Source organism: Littorina saxatilis, linkage group LG17 (genome assembly GCF_037325665.1).
Source record: "Littorina saxatilis isolate snail1 linkage group LG17, US_GU_Lsax_2.0, whole genome shotgun sequence".
In the NCBI taxonomy this organism is placed as follows: Eukaryota; Metazoa; Mollusca; class Gastropoda; order Littorinimorpha; family Littorinidae; genus Littorina; species Littorina saxatilis.
In genome coordinates, this window is record NC_090261.1 from 22,558,291 (window position 1) to 22,572,250 (window position 13,960).

Here is a 13,960-nt window from a genome sequence, read left to right on the forward strand (position 1 = left end):
GAAGCCTTAGCAGCCCTTCGCTCAATGAAAAACGATAAAAGCCCAGGTTCAGATGGATTTACTACAGAGTTTTTTAAAATGTTTTGGACTGACATTGGTACTTTTCTTGTCCGTTCAGTAAATTGTAGTTTTCAACAAAGAGAGATGTCAATAACCCAGAGACAAGGAATAATTACATGTATCCCCAAAGATGGTAAACCTAAACAGTATTTAAAAAACTGGCGTCCTATTACATTATTGAACACTGTGTATAAAATTGCCTCTACCTGTATTGCAAACCGACTGAAAAAAGTTTTGCCAATGTTGATACATGAAGACCAAAAGGGATTTCTCAAAGGCAGATGTATTAGTGAAAACATACGTCAACTGTTTGATACACTCGTGTACACAGAAGAGCATAATATTCCTGGTCTCTTGTTGACGATTGACTTCCAAAAAGCTTTCGATAGTATTTCTTGGTCCTTTATTGAGAAAAGTCTTGATTTTTTTAACTTTGGACCGCAACTCAGACAGTGGGTAAAGACTTTTTATAATCATATTATTACATGTGTAACTGTAAATGGCCATTATACTGGATGGTTTGAGATACACAGAGGCGTTAGACAAGGGGATTCTCTTTCACCTTATTTGTACTTAATTTGTGCAGAAATTTTGTCTTTAATGATTAGACAAAATGATAAAATTAAAGGGATTAGATTAAAAGAACGAGATGTTTTACTGTCGCAGTTTGCAGATGACACCACCCTTTACTTAGATGGAAGTAAGGAGTCATTTGTAGAAGCTATACGTACACTTAAACTGTTCGCAAATATGTCTGGTTTGAATATGAATTACGATAAAACAAATGTTATTTGGATAGGTAGTAGAAAGAATTCGCATGTTAGATTTTTACAAGATCAAAATTTTTGCTGGAACCCTGGTATTTTTAAGGTCTTGGGTATACATTTTTCGGTTGATTTACAATGTATTGTTCACATAAATTATCAGGATAAACTAAAAGATATTAAAAAGATTTTATATGTATGGGGAAAGAGACATCTTACCCCACTAGGTAAAATAATAGTTATTAAAACCCTTGTATTGTCAAAGATTACACATTTGTTTATGTGTCTGCCTGATCCTGATAGCAACTTATTGAAAGAATTGGATAAGTTGTTATTTGATTTTTTATGGAGTGGTAAAAGAGCAAAAATTAAAAAGACAGTAGTGTGTAAACCCCTTGAAGAAGGGGGGTTAAATATGGTGAATATTTATGTATTTTTGTCAACATTGAAGATCGATTGGATGCGAAAAGTTGTTTGTGGTGATTCATGTTTGAAAACATTTGTTATGGATATGTATCCAGAATTAAATATTGTGAATCTGGTTGGTAGCAATTATATAAAAGTGTTGAAAAATACGGTGAAAAACAAGTTTTGGCAAGATGTGTTAAAGCATTATGAAAAGTTATATGCAAAATGTTTACCTGTTAATATTGATGAATTTTTGTACGAATGTCTTTTTTATAATGATAACATAGTGAGAGGTAAAAGAAGCATTTATTATAAGAGTTGGCATGAAGAAGGAATTGTACACGTGAAACATTTAGTAAATTTGGAGGGTAAATATTTGAATTATCAAGAATTTTCTGAATTATTTCCCAATGTTAAAAGTGATATTTTGTTGTATTGTGGAATTGTATCCGCTGTGAAAAGCTATCAGAAGAAATTGAATTTTAAGACATTGAATTGTCAGCATGAATCAGTGGATAGTAGAGTGTGGTCAGTGATAAAAAAAGGAAATCATGTTGTGAAGAAGGTGTTTGTGCAGTCTAACGATATTCCATCTGCGGTTTCAAAATGGAATAGCACCAGTGAACGTAATATGAATTGGAAATTAATTTTCTTGAAACCCTTTCAAACTACTGTTGATGTCAGTTTAAGGTGGTTTCAGCTGCGACTCCTACACCGGATTCTACCTTGTAATAAATATTTATATTTATGTAAAATTAAAAATTCAACGCTCTGCACATTTTGCGGGTATCATGAAGAGACAATTTTTCACTTATTTTGGGAATGTATGATTGTTAAAACCTTCTGGATTAAATTGAATAATGTATTACACAAAGAATGTTTACATTGTGAACATTTGACTTTTTCAAAAGGATTGATAATATTTGGAAATGATGATAATGTGAACACTGATAATGTTTTAGATTTGATTATTCTTTTAGGAAAATATTATATTTATAAATGTAAACTTCAGGGCTCAGTTCCGCTTTTGAATGTTTTTTTGAAAATATTAAAACAAAGATATTACATTGAAAAGAAATTGAATCTTATCAGGAATAGAAATGTTGAATTTTTGTCAGAGTGGTTACCCTATGCGAATATATATGTTAGGTTATTGACCAAGGCGAAGTGTCCATTTCAGCTTAACTTTTTGTACAGTTTAAAATTGTAGGTTTTTATAAGATTTTAGGCAAGAGTGTGTGTCTTATGTCTGTCTGCTTCACTTATCCTCTTACCTGTCTGTCACCCTGTTACCTCTCTCTCTCTCTCTCTCTCTCTCTCTCTCTCTCTCTCTCTCTCTCTCTCTCTCTCTCTCTCTCTCTCTCTCTCTCTCTCTCTCTCTCTCTCTCTCTCTCTCTCTCTCTCTCTCTCTCTCTCTCTCTCTCTCTCTCTCTCTCTCTCTCTCTCTCTCTCTCTCTCTCTCTCTCTCTCTCTCTCTCTCTCTCTCTCTCTCTCTCTCTCTCTCTCTCTCTCTCTCTCTCTTTTTTATCAGTATTGTCGGTATGTTACATGTCCGTCTGTCGGTTAGGTCCTAATGTTGTATGTCTTGTATACTTGCCATTTACATATTTATTATACATGTTGAAGGATGAATGAAGATACATTGTAGAAGGATGCATGTTATGGATTAAAAGCCCCACGATGATGTGCTTGGCAAATACACAACAACAACAACAACAAAAACAAAAAAAAAACAAGAGGGAATCATTAAATCATTAAATTGTTGCCTCTAAGTTCTTTCCAGTCATCAAAAATCTCTTGCACATCTGGGCAAAACAAAGCAAACACAAATGTTACATATCCAAAGCAAACACATGCAACAACATCTGATCAATGAGAATAAGGGGACATTTAAAAAAGAATTGTTACCTCAAGTTCTTTCCAGTCATCACAAACCTCTCGTACATCTTGATATCTAGGCAAAATAAAGACAACAGATATAAATGTTTCCAAGGCAAATGCACGCATGGGTGTGTGCATATGCACATACATGCTGACACCATTTTTTAAACTACTGACCGAATTAGCTGTTCCCTCAATGTATGCCCGCTGTACACATACTAATTTTCACACAAGTGAACACGCAGACAGTACGCCATAATTTCCCCTTCTGCAGCAGCTCCATTGGCTCGCCGTTGAGACCTGCATAAAATACAAACATGCATGCCTGTGCTACACTGCCATCCACTATCAGACACCATCCTATCTTCTTTTTATTCATTTTTTTCATTACTTTTGTCCCATCGCTGGGAAATTCGGTTCGCTTCCTCCCAGTGGAAAGCTAGCAGCAACGGAGTCGCACTACCCAGGTGTCTGCGTGTTTAGGTGTATTCAGCCACCTGCACTTATGGCAGAATGACCAAGGTCTTTTAAGTCTCATTGTGGTGACACGGGGGTGGGACATGGCTTCCGTCTCTGGGTCTGCACATAAAGTTGACCCGTGTCCGTCCCGGCTCGAATTCGAACCTGCGACCTTCCGATCACAAGGCCAGTGCTCTACCAACTGAGCTACTGGGCCCCCATGTACAGACCCGCTCGCCCCCCACGTTCGTCCAATGATCTCCTTACTCTCACTATACCCGCATACAAATCATTCAAGCCAAATTTGCAACGGTTTTCACGACAAACTTCCTCGCATCGACAAATTGCATCCACTGAGAAAAATGGCGGCTTTAGTAATGCCGAGAGTCTCTCCTCCCGCCAAAAGAGCTTCAAAACTCGGATCGGAATCTCTAGTCAAAATTCAACCAAGTGAAACAAACCGCAATTTTTTTTCTCTGATTTTCCGCAACAACATTGAAGACCCGGAATTTCCGGCTGTGGACATTTTAAACAAGAAGGGCAAAGCCCATACAACTCACATGCTTGACCTTGACCTTTACATGACCTTGACCTTCAGGGTCAAGGTCAAATAACTAAACCTAGCAATGACATCATACACTAAGAACTTGCCTTATTCCTGTAGACTCCCTGTGGAGCATAGGGCCGCACCCTAAAGGTCTTTCAGCCGGTCCCAAGCCCGGATAAAGGAGGAGGGTTGGGCGTAGGGTTAGCAACTCCACCCCGCCAAAAAACCAACTTGCTACAGAAACCGCAACACTAAGAACTGCTTTACACATTTTTCCTACCAAAATACATGTGACCTTGACCCAAGGTCAAGGTCATCCAAGGTCATGCAACACAAAGCTGTTAATTCAAGACATAGGAAGTACAATGGTGCTTATTGGTTCTTTCTACCATGAGATATGGTCACTTTTAGTGGTTCACTACCTTATTTTGGTCACATTTCATAAGGGTCAAAGTGACCTTGACCTTGATCATATGTGACCAAATGTGTCTCATGATGAAAGCATAACATGTGCCCCACATAATTTTTAAGTTTGAAACAGTTATCTTCCATAGTTCAGGGTCAAGGTCACTTCAAAATATGTATACAATCCAACTCTGAAGAGCTCCTGTGACCTTGACCTTGAAGCAAGGTAAACCAAACTGGTATCAAAAGATGGGGCTTACTTTGCCCTATATATCATATATAGGTGAGGTATTGAATCTCAAAAACTTCAGAGAAAATGTGAAAAATGTGAAAAATAGCTGTTTTTTAGACAACATTTATGGCCCCTGCGACCTTGACCTTGAAGCAAGGTCAAGATGCTATGTATGTTTTTTGGGGCCTTGTCATCATACACCATCTTGCCAAATTTGGTACTGATAGACTGAATAGTGTCCAAGAAATATCCAACGTTAAAGTTTTCCGGACGGACGGACGTCCGGACGGACGGACGACTCGGGTGAGTACATAGACTCACTTTTGCTTCGCATGTGAGCCAAAAACCGGAATTTCGGCACCTTGCTGGAAGAGTAGCACCCATGCAAATGTAAAACCAAAGGCTGTCGTTCATTTTCGTTCTTTGCTGCTGATTCGATACGCCCCCTTATTCACTTATTTCACAAAACAGTTAAAAACTCATCTTTTCAGACTTTACTGCAACTAAGAAAACAATTCTTCCCCCTTACAATGTGTAACACTGTTCATCGCCTGGCATATGTTAAGGGGTTTCATATTGGTATTTTGCTCTAGTGAGTGTTTGTACGTGCCCGCATGTGCCAATAAATGGTGTTCCATCGTTATGTTTAGCAATGATTTGCGATTGTAGTTGATAATGATAATGTGCATTGTATACATGATTGTGTTTTTATCTATTTGAAGATTATTTAAATATTGCTGTAATGAAGATTATTATAATGAACATTGATTGTAAGGCACTTAGAACGATATTAAGATTTGTGCCATATAAACACCCTTATCATTATTATTATTATTATTATTGGCTCACGTAAGTGTAGCCTATGCGATGATAAACTTTGTCTGTCTGTGCGTGCGTGCGTATGTATGTATGTATGTGTGTATGTCTGTGGTAGAAACTTTAACATTTCCGAGTCTATGGATTACGTCAGTCTCGGTCAAAAGTGTTCGACGTGTGTGATAGAAACTATTTGAAGACGTCACATTATGACGTAAGAGGGTTAGACGTCACGCAAAGGAATTACTGAAAGTCTCGGTCATTGTTATTGTGAGCGGGCCGAGACTTCTTGGCAGATCCAGGGTCTCGCTTTCTTGCATAGTTTCACCTATGCTTACTGTGTGTGTGTGTGTGTGTGTGTGTGTGTGTGTGTGTGTGTGTGTGTGTGTGTGTGTGTGTGTGTGTATGTGTGACGGAGTGATTGAGTTTGTGTTACTGTTTGTCGATTTCTTACGTGAGCCTTGAAGGCTTCGCCTCTTGTTATTATTATTATTATAAGTGCATTCCTCTCAGTGAGTTTATCACAATCTAAACAGAATTCCAGTACAACATTAAAACTAAAAGACAGATTACATCGCTGCAAGGGTCTTACCTGTAGTGGTGTTCAACAACTTGATCAAGATCTACTTTCTTTTGAAGCTTCAGCCTGAAATCAAATAGATATAAGCTTGTGTACGGCAATTATAAGGCAAGTAGAAAATAACAATTTTTAATCCTGCATTTGGTCTAGCTGTGAAGATCTTACTACATAACAGTGGATGCCATTTAAGATCCCCAAGTCTAAGATTTCCCACCCTTAAAAAACCTTGCTTGTTCAACTTCAGATTTTCTTTTAATGAGATCTGTAAATTAACCTCCGTTCAAAGACTCCCTCCTTTTTAAGATCCAACTTTCTTAGATTTTGTTTAGGTCTTTCAAGGGGGAGGGGGGGGGGGAGATCCACTGTACATTGTATAACAAACTGATGCACTATTAGTGAATTTACGCCAGACACATGAAGTAACTGTTGCACATTCTACATCTCATGCAGTCCCTCCCACAAACCATCCCCATTCCCCACTCCTTTTTTCATTGAAACACGTACATCCTAAGAATATCTTCTACAATTCCATGATGTTTTTCTGTATCCACCTATAACTGTCGCCATGTAGACAAAAGACGGAATATAAATATATACACTTACGTGTGAAGAACATTCTTGTAGGCTGTTGCTAGTCCAAACAGCTTAGCAATTTCATTGTCAATGAAGTGTTCTGTTGACACTGTAGAACAAAGATTAACAAAATAGAACAACATCAATATCAAAAGATCTTACAAATACACTGTACACAGTTTGAGAAAGAACTTTCAACTGAAAGTGAAAAAATCTACAATGAAATAAGCAGCTTTATATATAATTAATGTCAGCCAAGCACACACAGTGACATCTATCTATATCTATATATCTTCTATATATATATACGACTTGTGTCTGTGTGTCTGTGTGTTTGTGTGTTTGTGTGTTTGTGTATTTGTGTATTCGCCATGCACGGCCAAAGTTCTCGATGGATCTGCTTCAAATTTGGTGGGCATATTCAGGTAGACCCGGGACACGACACAACCTGGTCGATATTTCAACACGTGCTCTCAGCGCGCAGCGCGGAACCGATTTTGGTTCCACCTCAACTATTTTGGTTCCACCTCAGCTACCCGGGCCCCCATACCGACACACCATAGCCGCTACACCACATCACAACGCCAAAGTTCTCGGTGGATCTTTTTCAAATTTGGACACCGTATTCAGCTACACCCCGGACACAATATCATCGATGAGATATTTCAACACGTGCTCTCAGCGCGCAGCGCTGAACTCATTTTCGTTTTTGTGTTCATTTCACCATTATAAGTAACTCTTCCTTATCTTCTCCAGTGTTTGGCGTTTATCTCCCTTCCTTCGTGTGGCTTTCCCGTTCAGTTGTAAGTTACTACACTGCGCTGTCCACTGCGCTGAGCGTCTTCGGATATTCCCGGCGTTCTGTTACTGTTATTATTTTTAGAAGGTCAACGCAGTGTACAGAACGTAAATTGGACCCGTAAATTATCCTCACTGTAAAAGTGCAAAGGTCGAATCAATTTATAGCCACGCGAAAAATACACTGTCATCTATCTCTCTATAGATACGGCTTCTCTGTGTTTGTGTGTGTGTGTGTGTGAGTGTGTGTGTCTCTATGTAAGCAACACCTGTGCATTGTTCAGTTCTGTTTGTGATGTGGTCTGGCGGCTTTTGTGTAATTTTATGAACTGGCCTTCCTTTGAGAAGCCATAACTTGCTCAGTCCTGTTTGAGTGGAGTTCGCCTCCAAAGGTGATTAACACGGTTACATTCGTCGACAAGGATGGGACTCGATATGGTCAGGATTGGCATTATGGCCACTGAATCATTTTCGTGCTGTTCCCATTCCACGAATCTGGGAGGGACCTAAGCTTGGCGGGTCTATTGTTCGGACCCGGCGAAGCCGGCGTACGGCTCTAAGTACTTCTTCCCGGCGAAGCCGGCTACCCGGCGAAGCGGGTATTCATTCTAGTATATATATATACGACTTGTGTCTGTGTGTGTGTGTGTCTGTGTGTGAGTTCGCGATGCACGGCCAAAGTTCTCGATGGATCTGCTTCAAATTTGGTGGGCATATTCAGGTAGACCCCGGACACAACCTGGTCGATGAGAATTTTGAACACGTGCTCTCAGCGCGCAGCGCTGAACCGATTTTGGTTTTTCTGTAGATCCACTACATCTATTCCCAGTAACTCTTCCTTATCTTCTCCAGTGTTTTGCGTTTATTTCCCTTCCTTCGTGTGGCGTCAATCCATATTCCCGTTACTATTTTTAGAAGATCACTGTCCACAACGCTTTCATCCCGGCGAAGCCGGATATTCCTGTTACTATTTTTAGAAGGTCACTGTCCACAACGCTTTCATCGGTATTCACCCGGTTCGCCGGGTATTCGGCTTTACTTCTTCCCGGCGAAGCCGGGTATCAGTCGGCTCTATTTCTTACCGGCGAAGCCGGGTACCCGGCGAAGCGGGTATTCATTCTAGTATATATATATACAGTAAAACCTGCATCTAGCGGACCATTATTTCGGCGGACACCTTAGCATAACGGACAATTCAAGTGAGGACGGATGTATTTTACACTCAAAAACACCTTAAAAGAGCGAACACCTCAAAGGCGTGGACGCGGACACCCTTTTTTGGTCCCGATTGGGTTTGTTACTTGTCAACAACGGACAAACCCTTGAAGCAGACAGCTTTTAGCAGACGCTGGTCCGCCATCTTGGTTCTGCAAATACAATCTCGCTGGCGATGTGAACGCGCGAGAAGCTTATTTTGTAAGCCAATGACAGCACTTGAAAGAAGTTGATTTTTGTATGGTGCACACTCATTGGTCGATGCCGTGAACTCACAAACAAAAACACGGGTTTCTACTTTCTGTACTGTGATGCATCTTCGTCTCATCCTTCGTCTCATCATGCCAAAACGAAAATTTTTGACTTTAGAAGAGAGAGTCGATATCATAAAGAAATTGGACAAGGGGCTGTCCGTTCGAAAAGTTGCTGATGAGCTGAATTGCGGAAACACTCAAATTTCCAACATAAAAGCTCATCGAACACAAATTCTCAGTCAGTGGGAATCGGGTGCCAGATCGACGGCAACATGTTCTTTCTTTCTTTATTTGGTGTTTAACGTCGTTTTCAACCGTTCAAGGTTATATCGCGACGGGGAAAGGGGGGGGGGGGGGGGGGGGGGGGGATGGGATAGAGCCACTTGTTAATTGTTTCTTGTTCACAAAAGCACCGGCAACATGTGTTAAGAGAAGAAAAACAACCTATGATGAGTTGAACGAAGAACTCTTCGAGTGGTTTTCAACAGCTCGATCAAAGAATCTTCCCGTGAATGGCCCATTGCTTCAGGTCGAAAGAAACCGATTGCACCTCTCTCTCTCTCTCTCTCTCTCTCTCTCTGACTTTTTCCGCAAACCCCAATGATAAACTTACTGATTGTGGTTTTGAAGATACATGTTGCAGACTATCCTTGAACTTTTTCTCTTTGTCACTTTCTGTATGACTAATGCATAGTTTGGAATTTTTATTAACAATCAAGTTTTGGTTTTCATTTTTATTACATGTAATGAAAGAACTAAACATGCATAGACACTCTATTTACATTTATATATAAACATGCACACATACATAAAGTAAAACTACATGTACCACTAACAAACAATCATGTAATTCATTTGGCTGTTGTTGTTTTTTTCTCCAAAAAAATGTTGGCGCATTCATATTCATAAGAAAGGACACCTTGCTACAAAGGACAGTGGCAAGGCTCCCCAAGAGTGTCCTTTGCTCGCAGGTTTTACTGTAATCACACAGTGATTCCTCCATGCATTATCCAAATCAATTGGATCCGCCTCACACAAATATTGTGCTGCACTTCATATTAGCACAGGCTTGCTGAAAAACACCCAGTTTATGAACGAACAGACTGAGCCATGAATAAAAATTATGGTTTTTTAGTTAAACAACCTGTCAAACTCAAGTTAGTCTTCCTGGTAAAAGGAGAATCTAAAATGATTAGGTGGATATTATGAAACAGAATCTCAAATATACCAAAGACAACACCAACCTTTGACTGCTTCATTGGCACCAGAGAGTAGTGTTTGCAGACAGTGGTTGATTTCTTTGATGCCTGACACCAAGGCATCTTTCTTCACTTCATGTACTGCAGATGCCATCGCTGTCAGTAAGAATCAATAAACATTTATTCCCATTCCCTTTTGTCTGTATACCTCACATGACGCAAATAAAAGCAACATTTTTTATCAAGCACATGACAAATCTAGAATTTTGAATCAGTGATTCAGTTAGTGAGTCAGTAAATGTTCTTAATGGTCACCATAGTTTTAGAAGCTCTCTGCAGCTTTCACTCATGCTCACCAGATTCAATTCAGCATGAGGAGATAACGGAGCAGGAGATAACAGAGCAGAAGATAACTCCCGTATACGTGCGCTGTGTGTGTGTGTGTGTGTGTGTGGGTGCGTGCGTGTGTCACGAAGCTGCATGTTTTGTGGAAAATCAAACGCACTATAGTATACATCTTTAGTGAGCACATTTTAAGTAAAATGTTGTGTTCTGCTGAGCAATACAAAGTGTGAGGAGGCACACTGAGACCGTGGTGCTTATAATGGATAAATACGTACGTTACCCGAGGGCCAGCAGTGTAGATTTCAGCACAGATAAGTGGAGCTACAGTTGCAAAATCGAAACCGGAAGAACGCTTTGCCCCGGACGTGATGTCTTTTTTTTTTAACGTCAGTCGCTGACATCACTGACCAACCAACAAGTAACATTAGGCCACAGGCACACGACGTTACTCTTTGTGTCTGTGAGTGTGTGAATAAATGTCACTGTGTGTGTGTGTGTGTGTGTGTGTGTGTGTGTGTGTGTGTGTGTGTGTGTGTGTGTGTGTATGTGTATGTGTGTGTGTGAGAGAGAATGACAATAAGGGTAACAAGAATAAGCATAGCAGGGCCGGACTAGGCTAAGAGGAGGGGGGGGGGGGGGGTTGCCAGTGGTGGTCATAGGTCATATTCTGAGATAGAAAATGGTCGCTCCTTGCATGAAACGGCATAAAATAAACAATAATAAAAAATGTTTTAAATAAGTGAGGTACATGTTTAGGCTAGGGGGGGGGGGGGGTTGCGCAACCCCCATAACCCAACCCCCGCCCCCCCCCCCCCCCCCCCCCAACTGTACATACAAATTAATTGTTCCAGATGATACCCCCAAATCGATTTTTTTTCTTTTCCGATAAATGTCTTTGATGACGTCATATCTGGCTTTTAGTGAAAGTTGGGGAGCTAGCTACTGTCACGCCCTCATTTTTTATCAAATTAATGTAAATTTTGGCCGTCAAGCAATCTTCGACGAAGCCTGGACTATGGGATTGGATTTCAGCTTGAAAGCTTAACAATTAATTAATGAGTTTAGTCATTAAAAACTCAAAATTCGATTTATAATTAAAATGTTAGTAATCAATCCAAAAATGATTTCATTTATTCTTTATCATTTCCTGATTCCCAAAACATATAGATATGTTATGTTTGGATTAAAAAAAAAAGCTCAGAAAGTTAAAAAGAATACAGAAAAGCGCGCTTTGCTATTAAACGCTGTAGCTACTGAGCTAATACTGGCTTGTCACTTTAGGCGATCATCTATGTTTTTCAAGTGAGCGCTTTCAGTATGTCACGGGGTATCTGCGAAGCATTGTCTTCCTGAAATGCAGTGCGTTTATAATCATTCTTTGAGTTTAACAAATTGACTAAATATATTCATTTCGCTTCACTTGCCTTGTTTTTGTTGTGTGTTTTTTTTAAGTATCAGGCCCTCGCACTAAAGAGGGACTCATCTACTACTACTACTAAAACGTTGCACAAATACAGAATTAATGGAAGAAAATATAAGTGTATGTACAAGAAGCGCAGTAATCAGAAAAACTAGTCTGGAAGTGTTATAAACTGGGTGTAAAGCAGTAATATAAAGAGCAAAATAAGCGCAAAGTAAACATACTTTGCAACGGTCCATTAGCTCAGCAAAACAATGCACACTTAGCAAATCTTCATCATTTTGACAATAATAAACGGACGGGCGCAGTGGCGTGGTGGTAAGACGTCGGCCTCTTAATCGGGAGGTCGTGAGTTCGAATCCCGGTCGCTGCCGCCTTGTGGGTTAAGAGTGGAGATTTTTCCGATATCCCAGGTCAACTTATGTGCAGACCTGCTAGTGACTTAACCCCCCCTTCATGTGTACACGCAAGCACAATACCAAGTGCGCACGGAAAAGATCCTGTAATCCATGTCAGAGTTCGGTGGATTATAGAAACACGAAAATACCCAGCATGCCTCCCCCAAAATCGGCGTATGCTGCCTGAATGGCGGGGTAAAAACGGTTATACATGTAAAAATGTGTTTGTTTGCTTAACGTCCAGCCGACCATGAAGGGCCATATCAGGGCGGTGCTGCTTTGACAGATAACGTGCGCCACACACAAGACAGAAGTCGCAGCACAGGCTTCATGTCTCACCCAGTCACATTATTCTGACACCGGACCAACCAGTCCTAGCACTAACCCCATAATGCCAGACGCCAGGCGGAGCAGCCACTAGATTGCCAATTTTAAAGTCTTAGGTATGACCCGGCCGGGGTTTGAACCCACGACCTCCCGATCACGGGGCGGACGCCTTACCACTAGGCCAACCGTGCCGGTACATGTAAAAATCCACTCGTGCGAAAAACATGAGTGATTGTGGGAGTCTAAGCCCATGAACGAAGGAAAAGAAGAAGAAGACAATAATAAATGATAATTCAGGAAATGATCAAGTGTATCTAAAGGGAACACACCAAGCAGATGACTAATGTCTGGCAATATAGTTCCGTCAAAATAAATTTGATTCTGCTAACATTTCACAACACTTCGGTTTGGAATAATGCATGACTCCTCAATATCATCTCCTGTTTGAGGCACAGCTTGACTGATTTTTCTAGTTGTGATTATGACTCATCTCATCTTCAGTCCATGCTTATCAGTCCTTGTTTTGTACTAATCACTATAACCAGAACCTAGCAAACCCAAACAAAGCACATTAGCCATAGTTTTGTTCTTCTACATTTTGATAGAAATGCACCATATGGACAGAAAAATGGCAATGGACATCAACAACAACAACAACTAATAAAACAACAACAATAATCATGTGTGCATGTGTGGAAGGGGGGACTTGGGGGGGGGGGGGCTTAAAGACCTCCTCCCCATCCCCCCACCACCACCATCTCTGACCACCAATTTCAGATGTGCTACATAATTCTTTGTATCTTGCGTTGTACAATACAAGGTTTGCAGTTAAATGCTCTTTTTGAAAACATAGCCGCGCACACGCACACACGTACACTCACTGTGCTACACACACACACACACACTCTCTCTCTCTCTCTCTCTCTCTCTCTCTCTCTCTCTCTCTCTCTCTCTCTCTCACACACACACACACACTCACACACACTGGCACACACACAGACACACACACGTACACAGCACATTTGACATTGCCGCACTTGGCAATCTCTCTGAGTCTCTCTTCAACTTCAAGTTCTGTTATGGGCACAATCTACGCCTCCTTTATTGCATCTATAGTTATAAACACACTAAAGTTCAAGATTACCACAAAGGCAATGGTGTGAGACCGACAGCAGTGGAAACTGGTTGTACACAAGCACACGCGCGACACTCACGAGCCGCACAACCAGGGGTCTTTCACACGCGTGCCAAAATCGAAAGAGGAAGTAAACATCTCCCC

The 13,960-nt window shown here is 40.6% G+C and overlaps 1 protein-coding gene across 2 annotated transcripts in view; it reads right to left on the minus strand.

Moving 5' to 3' along the window:
• The window catches only part of LOC138952126 (uncharacterized), a 29,574-nt gene extending 15,654 nt beyond the window's left edge, over window positions 1-13,920 (minus strand). Inside the window, exons 1-5 of one of the 2 annotated variants that reach the window (XM_070323722.1) lie at window positions 13,826-13,920; window positions 10,237-10,347; window positions 6,756-6,834; window positions 6,165-6,218; window positions 3,141-3,186 (exon numbers count right to left, since the gene is read on the minus strand). In XM_070323722.1, coding sequence (XP_070179823.1) covers window positions 3,141-3,186; window positions 6,165-6,218; window positions 6,756-6,834; window positions 10,237-10,345 — 288 coding nt within the window. In that variant the 5' untranslated portion in view covers window positions 10,346-10,347; window positions 13,826-13,920. Of the gene's footprint in view, window positions 1-3,140; window positions 3,187-6,164; window positions 6,219-6,755; window positions 6,835-10,236; window positions 10,348-10,811; window positions 10,900-13,825 lie in introns of those variants that run through there. The other variant, XM_070323721.1, reaches the window with a different exon arrangement.
• Window positions 13,921-13,960: the final 40 nt, after the last annotated feature.